General features: G+C 46.5%; 1 protein-coding gene across 1 annotated transcript in view; it reads left to right on the top strand.

Moving 5' to 3' along the window:
- The window catches only part of LOC126184107 (uncharacterized), a 65,656-nt gene that overhangs the window by 15,510 nt on the left and 27,239 nt on the right, over positions 1-22,907 (top strand). The window contains exon 3 of the mRNA XM_049926470.1: positions 13,715-14,299. Coding sequence (XP_049782427.1) covers positions 13,715-14,299 — 585 coding nt within the window. The remainder of the gene's footprint in view (positions 1-13,714; positions 14,300-22,907) is intronic.

Here is a 22,907-nt window from a genome sequence, read left to right on the forward strand (position 1 = left end):
TTATTGGACTGCCCCAGCTTATCCACCCTACGATGGACTTTTCGCTTTCCAGACTCGCTACCCCTGGTGTTGGCTGACAACGCCTCAGTGGCGAATCTCGTTTTACATTTTATTCGTGATGGGGGGGGGGGCTTTTATAGCTTTATTTAATGGAAGGACCTTCCACCTTATCGGTGAGTGTATGGGATGGCAGGCCCTCTTACTCCCCTTCACCCCGAATGGATTGGCTTCAACTGGGCTTGGTGGTTCACCCTGACCCTCTGCCTTCTCACTCCTTTCGTAATGGGGTCTGTTATGTCTTCATGTCTTCAGTGTCTCTTGTCTTCTGTGCTCCTGCCTGCCTGCCTGCCTGCCTGCCTGCCCCTGACATCAGTTTCTTTCCCTCACATCTTCTTCCGCCCATTTCCTTCCTTCCCTTAGTTTCTCATTTTATGGACATTGTAGTTGCCTCTCCTAATGTGAGATTTTATCGGTTTTAGTTAATCTAAGGTCGGAGGGACTGATGACGGAGTAGTTCGGTCCCTTGTACAACCAACCAACCATGGGCTCTACCCCATGGCTTCCAGGTTTCAGCCATGAAGTCATGTGTTACGCACTTCTGTCGGCGTCGTACCGTTCATCCGGAACCTGAACTTTATCTTAATGACGATCCACTCACTGCAGTGGAGACGTATCGATTCTTAGGACTGGTTTTCGACGACTGAGTGACTTCGCTACCTCACTTTTGTCAACTTCAACAGGAGTGCTGGCAGCACTTCACTGTTCTCCACTGCTTGAACAACACCAATTGGGGTGTAGATTGCTCTAGGCTGCTGCAGCTCTACGGAGCTCTTGTTCAATCCTGCCCTGACTATGGGAGTCTGGTTTACAGTTTGGCAGCACCCTCAGCATTGCGTTTACTCGACACAGTGCACCACTGTGGCGTTCGCCTAGTGACAGGAGCTTTTAGGAAGTCCAGTAACCAGTGTCCTGGTGGAGGCTGGACTCCCTCCATTGCGGATCCAACGTGATATATTGCTCGCCAGTTACGTTGCACACATTCGTAGTTCTGTTGAGCATACGAATTAGTCTCCTTTCCCCACCTGCAGCAGTTCATCTCCTGCAGCGGTGGTCCAGGTCAGGGCTCAAGATTGTGGTTTGAGAGAGATCCCTTCCCTCTGGAGTCCTTCCCTTTACCACCTGTACTTGGGGTCCACTCACGTACACTTCCATGGTGTACTCCTCAGTTGAAGCATGTCTGGACCTTCTGCATTGCCCTAAGGACTGTTGACCCTGCTGCTCTCCACTGTCACTTCCTCTCGATTCTTGACGTGTTCCAGGGCTCTGAAGTTGTTTACACAGCTGGCTCGCCCCCCAGGGGGTCCACAACTCTTTTGTGGATACGTGCGTAGCGAGCACGGGACCCCGAGCTAATGTGGCCTTCCTTCCTTTCCGGGCTGCATACGTTCCCATTCCGCATCCTTCCCCATCCCTATCTTCGCCCCTCCTCCCCTCACCTCTGGCTCTTTCCTTCTCTTTCTCCCCATCTGGGAGTATGGTTTGTGCCTACGTCCGGAGACGGACGCTCGTAAATGTACTGCATTCCTTTCGTAAATGTACTGCATTCCTTGCCTTCCTTGCTTTTATGTCTTCTTCCTTCCTTTGTCCTTCTCTGTCTTCTTCCTTCCTTTGTCCTTCTCTGTCTTCTTCCTTCCTTTGTCCTTCTCTGTCTTCTTCCTTCCTTTGTCCTTCTCTGTCTTCTTCCTTCCTTTGTCCTTCTGTCTTCTTCCTTCCTTTGTCCTTCTCTGTCTTCTTCCTTCCTTTGTCCTTCTCTGTCTTCTTCCTTCCTTTGTCCTTCTGTCTTCTTCCTTCCTTTGTCCTTCTGTCTTCTTCCTTCCTTTGTCCTTCTCTGTCTTCTTCCTTCCTTTGTCCTTCTCTGTCTTCTTCCTTCCTTTGTCCTTCTCTGTCTTCTTCCTTCCTTTGTCCTTCTCTGTCTTCTTCCTTCCTTTGTCCTTCTCTGTCTTCTTCCTTCCTTTGTCCTTCTCTGTCTTCTTCCTTCCTTTGTCCTTCTCTGTCTTCTTCCTTCCTTTGTCCTTCTCTGTCTTCTTCCTTCCTTTGTCCTTCTCTGTCTTCTTCCTTCCTTTGTCCTTCTCTGTCTTCTTCCTTCCTTTGTCCTTCTCTGTCTTCTTCCTTCCTTTGTCCTTCTGTCTTCTTCCTTCCTTTGTCCTTCTGTCTTCTTCCTTCCTTTGTCCTTCTGTCTTCTTCCTTCCTTTGTCCTTCTGTCTTCTTCCTTCCTTTGTCCTTCTGTCTTCTTCCTTCCTTTGTCCTTCTCTGTCTTCTTCCTTCCTTTGTCCTTCTCTGTCTTCTTCCTTCCTTTGTCCTTCTCTGTCTTCTTCCTTCCTTTGTCCTTCTCTGTCTTCTTCCTTCCTTTGTCCTTCTCTGTCTTCTTCCTTCCTTTGTCCTTCTCTGTCTTCTTCCTTCCTTTGTCCTTCTCTGTCTTCTTCCTTCCTTTGTCCTTCTCTGTCTTCTTCCTTCCTTTGTCCTTCTCTGTCTTCTTCCTTCCTTTGTCCTTCTCTGTCTTCTTCCTTCCTTTGTCCTTCTCTGTCTTCTTCCTTCCTTTGTCCTTCTCTGTCTTCTTCCTTCCTTTGTCCTTCTCTGTCTTCTTCCTTCCTTTGTCCTTCTCTGTCTTCTTCCTTCCTTTGTCCTTCTCTGTCTTCTTCCTTCCTTTGTCCTTCTCTGTCTTCTTCCTTCCTTTGTCCTTCTCTGTCTTCTTCCTTCCTTTGTCCTTCTCTGTCTTCTTCCTTCCTTTGTCCTTCTCTGTCTTCTTCCTTCCTTTGTCCTTCTCTGTCTTCTTCCTTCCTTTGTCCTTCTCTGTCTTCTTCCTTCCTTTGTCCTTCTCTGTCTTCTTCCTTCCTTTGTCCTTCTCTGTCTTCTTCCTTCCTTTGTCCTTCTCTGTCTTCTTCCTTCCTTTGTCCTTCTCTGTCTTCTTCCTTCCTTTGTCCTTCTCTGTCTTCTTCCTTCCTTTGTCCTTCTCTGTCTTCTTCCTTCCTTTGTCCTTCTCTGTCTTCTTCCTTCCTTTGTCCTTCTCTGTCTTCTTCCTTCCTTTGTCCTTCTCTGTCTTCTTCCTTCCTTTGTCCTTCTCTGTCTTCTTCCTTCCTTTGTCCTTCTCTGTCTTCTTCCTTCCTTTGTCCTTCTCTGTCTTCTTCCTTCCTTTGTCCTTCTCTGTCTTCTTCCTTCCTTTGTCCTTCTCTGTCTTCTTCCTTCCTTTGTCCTTCTCTGTCTTCTTCCTTCCTTTGTCCTTCTCTGTCTTCTTCCTTCCTTTGTCCTTCTCTGTCTTCTTCCTTCCTTTGTCCTTCTCTGTCTTCTTCCTTCCTTTGTCCTTCTCTGTCTTCTTCCTTCCTTTGTCCTTCTCTGTCTTCTTCCTTCCTTTGTCCTTCTCTGTCTTCTTCCTTCCTTTGTCCTTCTCTGTCTTCTTCCTTCCTTTGTCCTTCTCTGTCTTCTTCCTTCCTTTGTCCTTCTCTGTCTTCTTCCTTCCTTTGTCCTTCTCTGTCTTCTTCCTTCCTTTGTCCTTCTCTGTCTTCTTCCTTCCTTTGTCCTTCTCTGTCTTCTTCCTTCCTTTGTCCTTCTCTTTTCCTTACCTTTTCTCTTTCTCTTTTCTCCGCTGCGGCGTTTGAGACCTCTCTTCCTTCCTTTCCCTTTCTCTTTCTTCCTCCCTGTGCGTGTCTGAAGGCCGACCCACGCCCTTCGTGCGTAGCCGGTGACGGGGTAACGCGTAATTCCCCGCCCCGGGTAGACAGGTAGGACACGTACGTACCCCCTGGTAACGGCCAGGCCCAGGGAGGGGTGATTACCCGAGCTGATACCTTCCGAAAATGCCGATTGGTCCCTCCGTCCGTTTGTCGGGAGGTGTGACCTGAGGTGTGAACAATCACCTAAGGCGGGAGTGCCCTCAGAGAGGGCCCCCACAAGGGAGGAGCGCGCCATCGGAGACGCTGGTAATCGTGGGGGATTCTTCCGCAATGGTTTCCTCACCTTCCACTAAGTCTGCTCACAAACGTAAGTATACTGAGTCTCAGCCACAGACGGTTCTTCCATCGTTGCCACAGTTCCTTGTTGTTTCTCGGTCTGATGAAGGTCACGACTTCTCCACGGTCAACCCTTTCATTATTCAGAAAGGAGTCGACGCAATAGCAGGTCCTGTAAAGTCTTGTTCCAGATTACGGAATGGCACCCTGTTGTTAGAAACACACAGTGCCCTCCAGGCACAAAAATTGCTGCGTACTTCTCTGCTCCACACCTTCCCTGTCCGGGTGGAACCGCACCGTACCTTGAATTCCTCGCGTGGAGTCGTTTATACACGCTCCCTCGATGGATTGTCTGACGAAGAAATTCAGCACTATCTGTCTGACCAGGGCGTAACGGCAGTTCATAGAGTAATGAAACGGGTTGACACGAACATCATTCCAACCCGCACTGTCTTCTTGACATTTGACACAGTTCAACTCCCATCGAAAATCAAAGCAGGCTATGAGATAATTTCCGGATGCCCATGAGGGTGCTTGTCCACCTCCATCCCCTCGCTGCATCAACTGTATGGGTGACCACGCTGCTTCCTCTCGAGATTGCCCTGTTTTTAAGGATGAGAAGCTCATCCAGGAAATAAGGGTGAAGGAAAAGGTGTCGACCTTTGCTGCTCGAAAATTATTCGCCAGTCGCAAGCCCACCGTGCCTCAGACAGGAAAATACAGCACTGTCCTTGCTTCTCCTCGGCCAACAAAGGAGGCGGCCACGCAGACTTGCGACCTCACCTTTAGTACCACGGTCGTCAGATCGGCCAGCGCAAAGATCGCTCGTTCAACCTCACCACTTTCGCCTGCCCACTCTATGGCTCACCCTTCGTCGGGTTCTGCTACATCTCGAGCCCAAAAGTCGGACGCCAAGTCTTCGAAAAAAGAGCATACTCGTGAAGAGTTTTTACGTACCGCAGCTTCACAACCATCGGTTCCTCCTTCATCTAAACAACATTCTTCCAAGAAGGCTACAAAGAAACCCAGTTCCTCTCCTTCTCCGCCAAGGCGTGCCCCCTCTACAGCACCACCTGGCGGAAATCGCCCTCGGCCATCTTCTGTGTCGCCGAGGAGCACTGCTGGTGGCCGGTCAACCGGCCGATGGCTGGTGGCAGGGACTGCTCCTGACCAACCTATGGATCAGGATCTTCTGCCTTCGGCTGAATGCCATTCCATGCTGTCGGTTGCTAGCTCCGAGCAGTCTTTGAGTTGACAGCAACTTTGGTCACATTCCTCCATTCTCTTTTCACCCCATGTCCATTATCCACTGGAATATCCGCGGCATTCGAGCCAATCGGGATGAATTGTCGGTCCTCTTACGCTCCTACTCGCCGGTCATCTTCTGTCTTCAGGAAACAAAGCTGCGTCCCCATGACCGCTTTGTTCTACCTCATTTTCAGTCTGTCCGATATGATCTCCCCTCTGTTGAAGGCTCTCCAGCCCATGGAGGACTCATGATTCTTCTCCGTGATACTCTCCATTATCACCCAATCCCCTTAAACACTTCCTTCCAAGCTGTCGCCGTCCGTCTTTCACTTTCCGGATACACGTTCTCTCTTTGTACTGTATACATTCCATCGTCCACACCAATGGCACGAGCTGATCTCCTTCATCTTCTTGGTCAGCTTCCACCCCCCTATTTGCTGGTTGGGGACTTCAATGCCCACCACCCGCTTTGGGGATCTCCACACCCTTGTCCACGTGGCTCCGTATTGCTAGACGTCTTCCACCAAGCGGATCTAGTTTGCCTCAACACTGGGGTCCCCACATTTTTGTCTGCCTCCACGACAACCTTATCTCATTTGGACCTTGCGGTCGGTACTGTTCCGCTAGCTCGGCGCTTCGAATGGTTCGCCCTTGATGATACACACTCGAGTGACCACTTTCCATGTGTCCTCAGACTGCAGCCTCAACTGCCATATATGCGCCCGCGACGCTGGAAGTTTGCCCAAGCCGATTGGACACTTTTTTCGTCTCTCGCGACATTCGATGACCGTCGCTTTCCCAGCGTCGACGATGAGGTCACACACATTACCGACGTTATCCTTACAGCTGCGGAACGTTCAATACCACGCACCTCCGAATTGCCCCGGCGCCCCCCAGTTCCTTGGTGGAACGAGGCATGCCGTGACGCAATACGTGAGCGACGACGTGCTCTTCGCATTTTCCGTCACCATCCTACTTTGGCCAACTGTATCCGCTATAAGCAGCTCCGTGCGCGATGCCGTCGCGTCATCCGCGATAGCAAGAAGGCAAGCTGGAAATTCTTTATTAGCTCATTTAACACCTTCACTCCCTCCTCGGAAGTTTGGAGTCGGCTTCGACGGTTCTCAGGCGCGCCTAGTTTCTCCCCGGTTTCTGGGCTCACTGTCGCGCATGATACCTTAGTGGACCCCGTCGCAATTTCTAACTCGTTGGGTCAGCACTTTGCTGAGATTTCGAGCTCTTCAAATTACCCGCCAGCGTTTCTCCCGAAGAAACGTGCAGCGGAAGTGCGACCTCTTGCTTTCTCCTCCCAAAATCACGAAAGCTACAATACTGTTTTCTCCATGCGGGAACTCCAACATGCACTCTCATCTTCTCGCTCCTCCGCCCCAGGACCGGATGGTATCCATGTCCAAATGTTGCTGCATTTATCAACCCATAGTCTGCGTTACCTCCTTCGCCTTTATAATCGAATTTGGACTGACAGCACCTTTCCCAGACGGTGGCGGGAAGCTATTGTCGTTCCCGTTCCGAAACCTGGAAAAGACAAACATCTCCCCTCTAGCTATCGCCCCATTTCTCTCACGAGTAGTGTCTGTAAGGTTTTGGAGCGTATGGTGAATTACCGTTTAGCTTGGTGGCTGGAATCCCGCAGTCTTTTAACACCAGCCCAATGCGGATTTCGGAAGCATCGTTCTGCAGTTGACCATCTTGTCGCTCTCTCCACTTATATCATGAACAATTTTCTCCGGCAACGCCAAACGGTAGCAATATTTTTTGATCTGGAGAGAGCATACGATACCTGTTGGAGGACAGGCATCCTCCGCACACTGTTCTCTTGGGGCTTTCGAGGCCGGCTGCCCCTTTTTCTTCGCGAATTTATGGCAGAGCGCACTTTTCGGGTGCGGGTGAACACTACTCTCTCCCGTACTTTCTCCCAAGAAAACGGGGTACCCCAGGGATCCGTGCTGAGTGTTGTACTGTTTGCCATCGCCATAAATCCAATTATGGATTGTCTCCCTCCTGATGTCTCGGGCTCCCTCTTTGTGGACGATTTTGCGATCTACTACAGCTCTCAACGGACCAGCCTTCTTGAACGACGTCTTCAAGGATGTCTCGATCGCCTCCACTCGTGGAGCATCGAAACTGGCTTCCGTTTTTCACCCAGTAAGACCGTTTGTGTCAATTTTTGGCGACGTACGGAGTTTCTTCCGCCCTCCTTACATCTAGGTCCTGTCAACCTTCCGTTTTCAGACGTCGCTAAATTCTTGGGTCTTATGTTTGACAGAAAACTATGCTGGTCCTCCCACGTTTCCTATCTTTCGGCTCGCTGTCTGCGATCGCTTAACACCCTCCGTGTCCTGAATGGTACCTCCTGGGGAGCGGACCGAGTGGTCCTTCTCCGCCTCTATCGCGCCTTAGTGCGCTCGAAATTGGATTATGGAAGCATAGTCTACTCCTCTGCTCGGCCGTCTATTCTTCGGCGTCTCGACTCTATCCACCACCGTGGATTACGTTTAGTGTCTAGAGCTTTTTACACTAGCCCTGTGGAAAGCCTTTATGCTGAGACTGCTGAACCTCCGCTGTCCAATCGGCGAGCAGTCCTCCTGAGTCGTTATGCTAGCCGTCTGTCTTCCATGCCTGCTAATCCAGCCCACGACCTTTTTTCGACGCCTCCTTTGATGTAGGGTATGCAGGCCGCTCCTCCTCCCTACTACCCCCGGGAGTCCGCTTCCGTCAATTGCTCCATTCTCTTTCCTTCCGCTTTCCTAAAACCTTCCTGACAACTTGGGGTACAGCACCGCCTTGGCTCCGTCCCCGGATCTGCCTGCTCCGTGACCTATGTCAATTTCCCAAGGATGGTACTCCTACACTTGTTTATCGTCGGGCATTTGCTGCTCTATGTGCAGAAATGACGGACGCCACATTTATTTACACCGACGGCTCGAAAACATCGTTAGGTGTAGGGAGTGCCTATATTGTTGGCGACACCCCAAATCGCTTTCGGCTTCCCGACCAGTGTTCGGTTTATACTGCGGAGCTTTACGCTGTTCTCCAGGCTGTCCACTACATCCGCCGCCATCAGCGGATACAGTACGTTATCTGCTCAGATTCTCTCAGCTCTCTCCTCAGTCTCCAAGCTCTTTACCCTGTGCACCCTCTGGTCCACCGGATTCAGGACTGTCTGCGCTTGCTTCACCTGAGGGGCGTCTCGGTGGCGTTCCTCTGGCTCCCGGGACACGCTGGTATCTGTGGGAATGAGGCGGCCGATATAGCGGCCAAGGCCGCAGTCTCTCTTCCTCGGCCAGCTATTCAGTCGCTTCCCTTCACCGATCTTCGGAACGATTTATGTCGCCATGTTGCTCATTTATGGCATGCCCATTGGTCGGCACTTCCCTGTAATAAATTGCGGGAAGTGAAAGCCCTTCCTTGCGCTTGGACCTCTTCCTCCCGAACGCGTCGTCGGGAGGAGGTAATTTTAGCTAGACTCCGGATAGGGCACTGTCGTTTTAGCCATCGACATCTTTTAAGCGGCGATCCTCCCCCACTCTGTCCCCACTGCTCTCAGCTGTGGACGGTTAGACACCTTTTAATTGAATGCCCCTATTTTAATCCGTTACGCTCCCGTCTACAGCTATCGCCTGCTCTATCGTCGATTTTAGCAGATGACACGCGCTCCGCCGACCGCGTTCTACAGTTTATTAGTGACAGTGAAATGACGTCAGTCATTTTAAGTTTTTTTTTGGGGACAACCACCCCCTGTCTGTAGTGGATTTTTAAGCAGTCTTCTATTTTTAGTTTCTCCAATTTTCTTACTTTGTTCCCATTGCTGCTGGTTTTAAATTTCGGTTTTTTACTGTCTTAAGTCACGGGCTGGGCGCTAATGACCATAGAAGTTTTGCGCCCTAAAAAAAAAAAAAAAAAACAGCTGGCTCGATGGTTGATGGTAATGTTTGCTTCGCTTATGTCCACAGGGGCCATACTGAACAGCATTCCTTGTCCACTGGCTACAGTGTATTTACTGCAGAGATTGTGGCCATATCTCGTGCACTTCAGTACATCCATTCCTGTTCTGGTGAGTCGTTCCTTCTATGTTCTGACTCCCTGAGCAGCTAAAGAGCTATCGACCAGTGTTAACCTCACTATCCTTTGGTAGCCAGCATCCAGGAGTCCTGCCCTGGAACGGTCCAGTCATTGTGGTGTTTGTGTGGACCCCCGGACACACAGGAATCCCTGTCAACGAAATTGCTGTTAGTCTGGCCATACAGGCTACATGGAAACTGCTCCTGAAGATTGACATTTGACATGTGTTCTGTCTTACGCCGTAAGGTTTTACGGCTTTTGGAGATGGAGTGGCGTAACAGTAGGCACAACAAACTGTGTGTCATTAAGGAGACTGTGAATGTATGGAAGTCTTCTCTGGGGACTTCTCACAAGGAATCTATTGTCCTTTGTCGGCTCCACATTGGCCATACATGGCTCACAGATGGTTACCTCCTCACTGTCGCTGTGGCTCCCAAATGACAGTTGTCCACCTCTTGCTAGACTGACCACTTTTAGCCGCTTTGCAGTTGACTTTTAACTTTCCCAGCACCCTACCTCCGGTGTTGGGTGACCATGCCTAAACAGTAGGTTTAGTTTTAAGTTTTATTCGTGAGGGTGGGTTTTATCATCTGATCATAGTTTTAGCACATGTTCTTTGTCCCTCTGTCGTCCACCCTAAGCCTTATATGGTGGACATATTAATGTGTTGCAGAGTGGTTGCTTCTTTTTATTCTCATGGTCAGTAAGTCATGGAAATCTTTCTCGTTTTTAATTTCCTCTCTCTGTTTCTTGCGTGTCTGGTTTTCTTGTTCTGTTTTTCCCATTGTAGTGTTTGTCCTCCTGTCATTCTTCCGTTTCTTCCTTACTCCTGTTATTGTACCGTGTGTCTTTCTTCTTTCCCTTGGGTAATTGTTCTACTGGGAACGAGGGAGTGATGACCTCGCAGTTTGGCCCCTTTCCCCCTTTCAACCAACCAACCTGCAACTTTCCTGGTGAGTGTGAACCCATCACCCTTGGCTTCATGTCTCAGCCATTGTTCACCTCGGCCTTCATTCGCTTCCTAAGGATGCTACTCAAGCGTCGCTCTATCACCTTCAGTTGCACGACCTTCGCACAGAACTTCACGGTGGAACCTCTGTGTACACTGTAGGCTCTAACTGGTGTCTGGTTTGCCTTTGTCATCGGCACCGACACTTTTCGGTATCTGTTTCTGGAACACTGCTCAGTATTTAGAGCAGAGCTCTTCGCCCTTTACCAGACCATGCAGTACATCTGGTGACACAGGGTTTAAAATTGCGTCATCTGCTGCGATTATCTTCGCCCTTTAACGCATCCGTGTGCTGTACTGTCCATCCCTTAGTGCAACATGTCCAGGAAAGCTGTCACTTGCTCACCCTTGATTGAGCCACTGATGTTCGTGGGTTACTGGTAACGACGGCCTGACAGGAAACGAGGCCGCTGACGATGCTGCCAAGGCTGCAGTCCTTGTACCTCAGCCCGCTAGTTGTTACATCGTCTCCGATCTGTTATCGTCTGTCTGTGGGTAATGTCACTTTGGCATCACCATTGGTCCTCCCTTCTTGGGAAAAAGCTCTGGGTTATTAAGCCACTCTGTGGCTTGTACGACCTCATATCGCCGTGAGATCACTTTAGTTAGGCTGTGTATTGGGCACTGTCTTTTTAGCCATCACCATTTAAGTCGTGCTCCGCCACCACTTTGTTCTCATTGCGTTCAGCCTTTGACGGTCCGCCATTCCCCGTTTTCACCATTTATGTTCTAGTTTGTGTTTGCTGTCTGAGTTATCGGCCGTTTCAGCGAACGACGTGCGTGCTGTCGACAGCGTTTTACTTTTTATCCGTCGAAGCAATATGGCGAAGGACATTTAATTTTTAGTTCAGGACCAGTTTATCTGTGGCGTATTTTAGAGACCTTTCTCCACCTTCGTGTTTTTAGCTGTCCTCTGTCGAGATTAACGTGTAATCGTTTTTTAACTCCTCACTGTCTCAATTCTACAGTTCTGACATGGGCTCATATGACCCTAGTTTCTGCGCCCTAAAACAAAACACGGAAACCTGCATGCTTGCCTTGGCATAATACGTCCTGCCTTTACTTACCTCCTGCCCAAGAATGTGGGATCCCATGTAGAACTCTGAAACGACTCTGGTGAAGAAAGATAAAAGGATGCATGACATGGGCCCACAAAGTAAGCAGTATTCTATTAATTATGTTTTCTTTGATTATGGAGCAAAATGAGAATTTCTAACTGAAATATTAATTGACCTAAAAATTGGTTGAATTACACTTTTTAATTCTTAAATCTTTTCTCAGTGAAGAAAAACTATCACATTATAATTATATTAGAGAATGAGAAAAAATTGCTCACTTACATACGACAGTTACAAATGTGTGGATATCCACCAACTGGAGAAACTCTTCGTAGGCTGTTTTCCAGTTTGCGGAAAGAAATGGAATTCCTCATTGATTTTCTAAAGAAAATCAAATGACAGATTGGGACTGGTTAAAGTCCTTTCTGAAACGTAACCCACAGCTAGCTATGAAGAAGCTACAAGGTATCTATTGATAGGGCTATGGCAATGAATAGGAAAAACTATAGTAGTATATTTTTCTTTAGTTCTGGGTGCCTTAACAGCAAATCCTTTCCTGGATAAGCCTGGCCGCCCGTACAACATGGACGAAACTAGGTTTCAGATGAATCTTAGGTCAAAGTTATAACAGAAAAAGGTTCTCCTCCTTTGTATAGTTTCTTCCCAAGAAAAAGGAGAAACCATAACGGTAATCACTTGCTGCAATGCTGAAGGCAACTTCATTCCTCCAGCGTGCATTTTAAAAGGTAAAAGAAAGACGTCTGAAGGGGAGGATGGACTTCAGAATGGTTAGATTGAATTTATGAATGAGATCAGGGTATGTCAACTCTGATATATTCATAAGTTGGATGACAGACCACTTTATTCCCAGAAAAAACAGGAAAAGTAGTTCTGCTTCTCGATGGGCACCATCACATTCTACTGATCCAGATATGCTTGCCCTTGCAACAGAAAATGTGATCATGATTTGTTTACCTCCACAGTCAACACTCTACCTTCAGCATCTTGACAGTTGTTTTCATATTACTGAAATAAGCTTTTCAAAGCACAATGCGAAACTGGACATTGTCATCCTGGACATAGTCTCAAGAGTACAGTTCCCAGTCTTCCTCTGTGAAGCCTGGAAGAAAGCTGCAGTTCCATCCAATGCTCAATCTGGATTTGAAGCTTGTGGCTTGTACCCATACAACCTGGAAAGAAGTAAAGAGGAGGCATTTCAAATTTCTGATATGGTTGCTAACTGGTGTGGTGGACAAGAATGAAGGATATCACACAGACAGTAGAGGATGTGCTAAGATTGTTCTCCCACAGATAGGCAATAGAAGACTTGAAGCACAGGCTGATAGTGATCCAATGCCAGGAACATCGTTCGAAGAAATTACTCCTATTCCTATCTTGGACCCAGTACCATAAAGTGCAGAAAGAAAACTGCTGAAGTTCTCACAGTAGGAAGTCGAAAAGAAGCAGCAATAGCTATGTCACAGCGAATTAAAAGCAAAAAATCAACTCCAGGTTTTTCTAAGATTAGCAAACCAAGTAACTCAGCAAATGACAGTGATTATTGTGCTGTGTGTGCCAAGAATTACTACGATAAAAATAGCCCACAGGTGGATTGTATTCCGTGTATCACTTGCAATAAATGATTACATGAAACCTGTACAGAGGAAGAAAACGTGTGCAATAACTACGCAAAAGAATTCAAATTTCATTAGGATGCTTTCCTGTCGTTTGCTTATTCTTAAATGTATTCATATATTTTTCTATTCTTTTTCTTACAAACGTAATAAATTTGCTTTCTGAATTACTTATGTAGCTATGTTGTATCATAAATGCACAAAACTAGTTCTGAAATCTCCTTGCAATAAAACTGTCATCTCACCCCAATGCCTGGGGTGAGATGCCTAAACGACACTGTTCATAAAAAATTAAATACACATATTATTGCTAATGATTTCGTAACGCCAACTGGCCTTTACATAGAAAAATTTCATAAGTGAACAATATTTCAGTGCTGATCCTAAATCTCCAATTCTAACTCTACTTTTGATCCTCCAAACCTTAAGTATGGCATCTTCCCCCGATCTACTCTAACGTATCCAGTTTGATGTGGACTCCGTATCGCGGTGCTATTTAGCATTTTTTTACCAATAACATAAGCCTTGGCAAAGGTAAAAAAAACCAGGACCTTGAGATAGAGCTCCAGTCCATTAGATTTGAAGTCTGACTCTAATCCACAGAGCCACATCACGTCTCTTGGCTGTTAGTGCTCACTAAACTAAAAAATGTCTCCAGCTTAAACTCGTTTGTTGCAGGTAGAAGCTGACGACTCTGTTAAGCTCGTAGCAGATAAGAAAGGCAGCGACTGTAACACACCAGAAGAGGGAATGGGGCAAACATATTCGGGTCAGTTTGACAGCAAGCAGGATGCCGAACGTGGGGCCACTCCTATTCCCGAGCAAGTGCCTACTAGCACAATACGTCTGGAAGGCACAAGGTTGTTGAGCATAATACCTGTCAAAGTAAAGACCCGAAAATATCAGGAGAGCATTGGTACCTGTAGCCCCTTCAGTCCAGAGCCTCTGGAAGACTGTAAACTGTCCACTTCCGTTTTCCCGTCGCCAGGCGGCACTGCAGCAGCTGTTGGAGGCGAGAGCAGCGGGTTTGCTTCTGCAAAAGATGAGCAGCTTGCAGTTGCAGAGGAAACCAAATCAAATGACAGCTTTGTGGTGGTTAAGGATGGAAATGAGGATGTAGAGATCAAAGAGGACAAAGAAGAGAAAGAAACTGCAACACCAGGAGGTACATCAGCTACAGAACCAAGCACGGCCACATCACGAAAGAAGAAAGGTGGAATCTCTGCTCTGACGTTAGCACTTCAGATGGAGAAGGCCAAACAGGTATGTGTTCGAAGATTCTCCCTGTTTAACGAACTTTGTGTAATCGGACTCCGACCACATGGTTCTCTCTCTCTCTCTCTCTCTCTCTCTCTCTCTCTCTCTCTCTCTCTCTCTCTCTCTCCACTCTGCCCTCTCTCTCTCCTCCATTTTGGAAATGGCAAAGGACATAGAGTATATGTACTGAGAAGCAGTAGCTAGAATACAAAGTTTTTTAAAGAGGTCATCTGCATGGGGATGGAGGACTGAAACCAAATATTCTAATGACTCGTTTCTGAATTTTGAAAATGTTCTCTTTGTGAGAGGAGATTCCCCAGATGATTATTCCATTACTCATTAGAGAATGGAAGTAGGCCGAATAAACTAACCTCATTTTTAAATCACCTATTTCTGCTATCGTGTGTACTGCAAATGGAAAATGTCTCTCTGAAGCGTGAGGACAAGACTTTGATACTCAATACACTGAAAATCTTTACAGGTGTTACTATGCAGGTATCACACATAATTTGTCACAAAACAGAATAGAAAGAAACAGAAAAACGGAGTGCAGTTATGTCCCTTTTCAATCTATGTTCATGGAACAACTCCACATGAAATCATCTATGTTGCATTAACACTTACAAAAATATCAGGAATTTGTTATTCCTGATTATCATAAAACAATGCATTACAAATCTTTCGGACAGGCACATTTCCAGACAGTATAAAAGTTGCGAAAGTGGTACCTATGCATAAAAAATACAAATATAAAAACCTATAGGCCAATTGCCTTATCAGGGTGTAGTAAAAAATAGAAAAAGTAATGTATAATAGGTTAACTTTTTTAGAGAAAAGCAAAATATCACTAATACTCAGCATGGAGTTGGGAAAAATACACTCCTGGAAATGGAAAAACGAACACATTGACACCGGTGTGTCAGACCCACCATACTTGCTCCGGACACTGCGAGAGGGCTGTACAAGCAATGATCACACGCACGGCACAGCGGACACACCAGGAACCGCGGTGTTGGCCGTCGAATGGCGCTAGCTGCGCAGCATTTGTGCACCGCCGCCGTCAGTGTCAGCCAGTTTGCCGTGGCATACGGAGCTCCATCGCAGTCTTTAACACTGGTAGCATGCCGCGACAGCGTGGACGTGAACCGTATGTGCAGTTGACGGACTTTGAGCGAGAGCGTATAGCGGGCATGCAGGAGGCCGGGTGGACGTACCGCCGAATTGCTCAACACGTGGGGCGTGAGGTCTCCACAGTACATCGATGTTGTCGCCAGTGGTCGGCGGAAGGTGCACGTGCCCGTCGACCTGGGACCGGACCGCAGCGACGCACGGATGCACGCCAAGACCGTAGGATCCTACGCAGTGCCGTAGGGGACCGCACCGCCACTTCCCAGCAACTTTGGGACACTGTTGCTCCTGGGGTATCGGCGAGGACCATTCGCAACCGTCTCCATGAAGCTGGGCTACGGTCCCGCACACCGTTAGGCCGTCTTCCGCTCACGCCCCAACATCGTGCAGCCCGCCTCCAGTGGTGTCGCGACAGGCGTGAATGGAGGGACGAATGGAGACGTGTCGTCTTCAGCGATGAGAGTCGCTTCTGCCTTGGTGCCAATGATGGTCGTATGCGTGTTTGGCGCCGTGCAGGTGAGCGCCACAATCAGGACTGCATACGACCGAGGCACACAGGGCCAACACCCGGCATCATGGTGTGGGGAGCGATCTCCTACACTGGCCGTACACCACTGGTGATCGTCGAGGGGACACTGAATAATGCACGGTACATCCAAACCGTCATCGAACCCATCGTTCTACCATTCCTAGACCGGCAAGGGAACTTGCTGTTCCAACAGGACAATGCACGTCCACATGTATCCTGTGCCACCCAACGTGTTCTAGAAGGTGTAAGTCAACTACCCTGGCCAGCAAGATCTCCTGATCTGTCCCCCATTGAGCATGTTTAGGACTGGATGAAGCATCGTCTCACGCGGTCTGCACGTCCAGCACGAACGCTGGTCCAACTGAGGCGTCAGGTGGAAATGGCATGGCAAGCCGTTCCACAGGACTACATCCAGCATCTCTACGATCGTCTCCATGGTAGAATAGCAGCCTGCATTGCTGCGAAAGGTGGATATACACTGTACTAGTGCCGACATTGTGCATGCTCTGTTGCCTGTGTCTATGTGCCTGTGGTTCTGTCAGTGTGATCATGTGATATATCTGACCCCAGGAATGTGTCAATAAAGTTTCCCCTTCCTGGGACAATGAATTGACGGTGTTCTTATTTCAATTTCCAGGAGTGTATAAAATTAGTGCCATCTAAGATTTTATACACAATGCCCTTCATACACTGAACAAAAGTTCCACTGGCATTTTTAGACTTGCATAAAGCTCAACGTATATGGTATTAAAGGCACTGCACTAAAACGGTATTGTATTTGGCAAAAACAAATATAACATGAGCTAAAGGAAACTACTAGGATGTTTCTCAGGTGCAGAAATTCTAGTCACTCGGGATCTATTTTTGAGCCAATCCTCTTTCTGCTGTATTGTCCTAAATGTTATCACACACATGATCTTTGCAGATGACACCATCATCCTTATTGCAGGAAACATGCCAAGTCAGCTACAAGCAGCTCTAAATAAAACTACAGAACATCGAAATAGATAGTTTGAGGGCAGTAAACTATTAACACCAAAATGATTTCTAAATTAGTTTAAAAGGTGACACATGAAATGCCTGTGTGACAAAATCCAACAAAATTTCATCTTCTCTAGAAACTAAATTTTTAGGCATATGGCTTCAAATTAACTTCAAATGGCATACACATAGAAACAAGATAAATGGAACAATAAATGTTAGTCTCTGATTACTCTGTTAAATAAAGTGTTACTATTGTCTGGATTGCTACTTAGCTGAGGCATCCTTCTGTACAGTATTATATTCTGGGTTAATAAATCACCTAGTTCACTCATTTCCCTAACACATAGGAACTGTAAGAGCAATGCAACATGCTCAGCAAACAGATTCTTACAAACCCATATTTTGAAAGTAATTAATCCTCCCACTTCCTGTGTGTACATACTAAAAATCGGTAACAATGTTAGAAAGAATTAGATTTAAGTGAAAATTTTAATATCCATGAGTATCAAACGGTAAAGCTTCATGCCCACTCAGTAATTACATAGCCTACAAAACTTTCACAATAAACAGTGGTATAAAAATTTACAAGTGTTCCACATAAGTTAAAAATCATGTAATTAAACTAGTTTGTAAAACTCTAATGGCGTTCTTACTAGATCATTGCATCTTTCCAGTGGCAGAATTTTAATATTTGAGATAAGGGACCTGAAACAAGTGGTGCAAGCTAGTTTGTGGCTAAAGCTAAAATTTATGAATCTACTGAAATAACATTTCTGCAGTGTTCTTACTGTTATGGTTTTTTGTACCACAGTCTGGAAATATTTTTGGAGAACCACATGCACTATTTTGACAGTTAACTGTTGCTATTGGTGGCAGGTTGTGAAACAGCAAGCAGCAAAGAGTGAGAAATAATTACTGTGAACATGAAGACCTGAAATAAGATTCAAAGAATTTTCTTGTTGAAGGGCCTCATCCTGTTTTCAGGTTGTCAGTTTCTACATTCATAATGCATGGAATGACTCAGTGGAAATAAATTTTTTTCAGCTACTGCAGATTTTTTCAGCTAAAAGAGCTTCATAGAAGCAGAATCTTTTGTACCTAGAAGAACTGCCAACTTGACTGGTGTGTGCCGACCTCCACTTAACGTTCTTTAATGATACTGCCAAGTGTTGACCAGAACAGAGGTTATGGCCTTAATCTAGAAAATTCATGTAATGCCCTTATTCCACATTCTCATGGTTATTTGTCTTTGATGCCTAACACTCCACCTCTAACATGAATAATGAACCATGTGACTCATGCTTGTGAATTTGTCGCTGGTAGAGGGGTTGTGTGTTAATACTCGGCACTTGCAACATATTGCATCTGTGTAAAAAGTGATACTTTTGTTCCAGATAGGTCTGTCATGACCCCATGTGTATCTGCTTTCACATGGTTTCAGCATCTCAGAATAAATAGGCATGTTTTCATATTCATACACATCAAAGTTGCCTTGACTCTAGCTGGAAGTGTCTCAGCCTCAATATTGGAACAAGTAAAGATGTCCCTGTTCTGCATAACATAATTGCAAAATATTGTTTGCCAGGGGTATTTAAATATCACCAAATCCATTGTCACATAGCTGGAAGTAACTGACAGTGATGAAAAGACTTAAATTGTCAGTGCTAGTCTGGAGAAAAGAGTAAAATGTGACACGTGCCACTTTAGATTTACATAGTAAGAGCAGCAGTCCAAATAGCAATAGTTAAGGTAAAACACATTCACTTACACATCACATAAATATAATGAACTGGTACTGGTGCCATGACAGCTTGCAGCCCTGTCAGGTTATTAGTCTTACCTTCTTTGGGTTAAGACTTGCTCCAGTATGTCTGACTGGCCTGATAAAGCTCTGTATATTAGCTTAGATGAAAATCTCCATCTCTACATAACTACTGCAATCTACATATACTGTAACCTACTTACTGGATTCTTGCATTGGTATATCTAGACAACTTTTACCATCACACTTTAATCCATTACCAAGTGGACTGCTTGTTGATGGCTCCAAATGGGTCCTATCTACTGAACTCTTCTTTCAGTCAAGCTGTGCCATAAATATACATATTTTTACAGTTTAATTCCATCTCACTAGTTCCATATACTCAGATAATTAACAATTTCCTGTAACACCATATCCCAAAAGCACTAAAGTCTTGCCTGAACTCTTCATCCTCAGCCTTGCAAGTCCCTGCAAAGCTATACTACACACCTTCAGAAAAGATTTACTGACACTTGAATTTGTATTCAGGAGCAGATTTCTCTTCAGATATGGACTTCTTGCTGTTGCCATACTGTACTTCACACCTTCGTCCACTTCTGCCATAGTCACTTATTTTGCTGCCAAACTAACAAAACTGATCTGCTACGGTTAGTCTTATTTCCTAATCTAATTCCCTCAGTGCCCACTGATTTCATTAAATTCCATTGCCCCTGTGTTTCGCTCATCTTGTAAGACCTCTCCAGATTGGTAGTCTCTCTTAATTTGGTGTTCCAAGCCATCTGCTTCTGACAGGACAGCCTCAGCAAGGGCCACCTGGCAGGATGACCATTGTCGGGAGTCCTGATGCCCCAAGGAGACTGGCATCTACTCCTTGGCTGACGTGGGGAGGGTGCAGCTCAGGTATTGGCAGTACGATCCCTGTGCTGTCAGGGGGCTACAACCTAGAGGGTACATATAGGGCAGTCTCCCTCAACATTTTCTTTCCTTAACTCCTTATTTTCCTCCACATCCTGCTCAATGTACAAATGAAATATTGAGTATATGCCACACCCCCTGCAGACCCCCTGCAGGTCCGGGGTAAGAATAGGCCCGAGGTATTCCTGCCTGTCGTAAGAGGCGACTAAAAGGAGTTTCAACCGTTTCGGCCTTCCATGTGATGAGCCCCCTTGGGGGTTTGACCTTCATTTTTCAAAATTGTACAGAAGTATGAGCCTTTTGGGGAAGGACGCCTTACATGGTGTATCACTGGTCCTCAGTGCACTAAGACCTTGGCACTCAGCATTGTAACGGCGTTGTAACCACACCCACTTTTCCTCAAATTGGGCCTAAACGCCTGATGCGTTGCACAAGTTACGCCCATAGTGCGTCGCCATCTGCACCTACGATCATGATGGACTTTCCATGGCACCCGAAATCCAGCACGGTAGCCAGCCCGTTGTGGTGGGGTCGTCATGTACCCTCTAGGTTGTAGCCCCCTGACAACACTGCCAATACCTGAGCTGCACCCTCCCCACGTCAGCCAAGGAGTAGATGCCAGTCTCCTTGGGGCATCAGGACTCCCGACAACGGTCATCCTGCCAGGTGGCCCTTGCTGAGGCTGGGTGGTGCCCATGGGGAGAGCCCCTGGTCAGAGTGGGTGGTATTGGGGTGGACGTTTCGCACATGAAACGTCAACATGTATGAAGCTGATTTGCGGCCAAGTCTTGTAAAAAGAAAGGTACTGTCTCTGGTTCTGGTTCTCCTGCCCTTTCCCCCTTGGCCACTCCCTGGGAGGGAGGACAGGACCGCCAGCTTGGGGCGAAGTACTTCCCCTGCTATTTAGTCTGTTCTCGGGCCGATGGGGGACGTTCGCCACCTCAAAACCAATGTTCTTTGTCCAGCACATCGAGGACATCTTCGGGGAAATCGAGGCTCTCAGTAAAATGCATACAGGGTCCGTTCTTATAAAGACCACCTCCGCCACACAGTCGGCGGTGCTCCAGGCGTGCGACCCACTAGGGGACATCCCAGTGTCCATTGTCCGGCATCTGGCACTGAGCAGGACGCAGGGGGTTATTTTTCATTGGGACCTCCTGCTGCAATCTGATGAGGAGCTCCGGGCCAACCTGGAGCGCCGAGGCGTGCATTTCATCTGGCGAGTCCAGCGCGGCCCCAAAGACCGTCGCATCGACACCGGGGCCATTATCCTCCCCTTCGAGGGGGACCTTCTCCCAGAGAAGGTAAAGGTGACGTGCTACCAGTGCGACGTGTGACCTTACGTCCCGCCTCCTATGCGCTGCTTTCGGTGTTTGCGCTTTGTGCACATGTCGTCACTATGTGAGGCTGAGCCCCTTTGTGGCGATTGCGGACGTCCTCTTCGTGAGGAACATACATGCACCCCACAACCTCGGTGCGTCAATTCTCCTGGCATCCACTCGCCTAGATCTTTAGACTGCCCTGCGTAACAGATGGATAAGATGATTCAAGAATTAAAAACTTTGGATAGTCTCTCTTACTCTGAGGCCAGGAATAAGTACGACCACCTCCATCCCGTGACGTTGACAACTTCGTTTGCCTGAGATGTGTCCACTCCTTCCACAGTATCCTCAACCCTATCCAGTCCACCTCCATCTCCTCACCCCATCCGACGTCTATGCCTCCGCCTCCCAAATCCCTCCCTTCCAAATCCTCCTACCTCGCGGCCCCAGCCCCCTCTGCCCCAGGGGCCACTCCCCCTCGTCCCTCGTCCCTCGTCCCTCGTCCCTCGTCCCTCGTCCCTCGTCCCTCGTCCCTGCCTGCAGGCCAAGTAGGTATGCAATTTTCTTGGTGTGATGTCAAATTATCTTCATAGTTCACTCAGTAAAAATTAAATGGTGGTGGAATCTTTGAAAGCTATCATACTTTCAAAATTATCTTTCTGTTCTTGAATACATATGCATCTGACTTTTTTGGGGAGACCAAATATGCACAAAACTGGTGTGCAATGTAGGTTCCAGCACCTGCAGGTTTCAGGCCATACAAGCTTTGTTTACACACAGGGTTAGACCACTCTTTAAAAAAATTTGGTTGGTTATATAAAAGGTTTGTTAAATTTCCGTGAATAAAATCAATTTGGACAGAAAATAGCTAAAGACCTATTTGTGGATGCTGCATTTGGTAATACAATCTGAACTGAGTCAGTCACTAGATTATATTTCAAGAAAATCTATCTCTGCAACTCACTTGAAACCCCTAGCCATCTCTCGTCTTCAAATTTGGAGTATCACCACCACTAGAATACTTAATTTTGTACATTCAACTGTTACTAATGACAAGTTGAAGTGTAGGTATATAAACTTATATCAGGGTTTGGTTAACTGTCAAGCAATTAATTTCATCACTAATTGCATTTTTCCATTTTTCTGCATCATGTCACAGCTTTACCTTTCTGGATTGAAAATATCTAAAATGAATGTGGTTCCCATATTCTGTTTGCAGTCTCAATGATGTGTAATAAATTAACTGGTAATTCCTATTAGACTGAACACCTTAATTGGCTACTGCACCTCTAAAGAAATCTTCAGAATGTGCACCATTCTCTCTAAAGACTCTGGTTGAATCTTGCACCACACCAACATTCTGAAGGTTGCCTGCTGCAGATGAATTATTTACACTGATTTTTATCGTTCATGTGTACTGCAATTGTCCTTAAAAAAAAAAAAAAAAAAAAAAAAAAAAAAAAAAAAAATTCTGTATAAGCAACATATCTGAAGTTTATACACAAACTTAGCTGTACAAGCTCATCTAGTTGTTTTGATTTGGTATCACAAGCTGGAAGTGGTAGTTCACCCATTTTACAAATAATGCAATCTTCACAGATTTGTTAAATTTGTCTGCAATTTTGATGTGCCATGAAAAGGTGTTCACAAGCAGCAACATTTGCGCTACTCACAATTTGGGAGAACCTTAAACTTAATTTTAAACAATTTGTAATGTGTTCTCCCACTGCACCACTACTTCCTACCTTTAAGGTCATGCATTTTATCAGACTGTCATATCTTTATCAATGACTGCACCTAAGAACAGGCTGTAGGTTAACACTGGCAAATATGAAACAATGCTAATGTGCTTCTCCTTCCATTATTTCACATTGTAGGCCAGAATACTGTCACCAAACAGTAGCAGTGTATTTATCACAAATGTGAACAGGTCTTGCCTCTGGAAATTCTACGTATTTCATAAATAAAGGAATG

The sequence above is a fragment of the Schistocerca cancellata genome, chromosome 4 (assembly GCF_023864275.1).
Source record: "Schistocerca cancellata isolate TAMUIC-IGC-003103 chromosome 4, iqSchCanc2.1, whole genome shotgun sequence".
In the NCBI taxonomy this organism is placed as follows: Eukaryota; Metazoa; Arthropoda; class Insecta; order Orthoptera; family Acrididae; genus Schistocerca; species Schistocerca cancellata.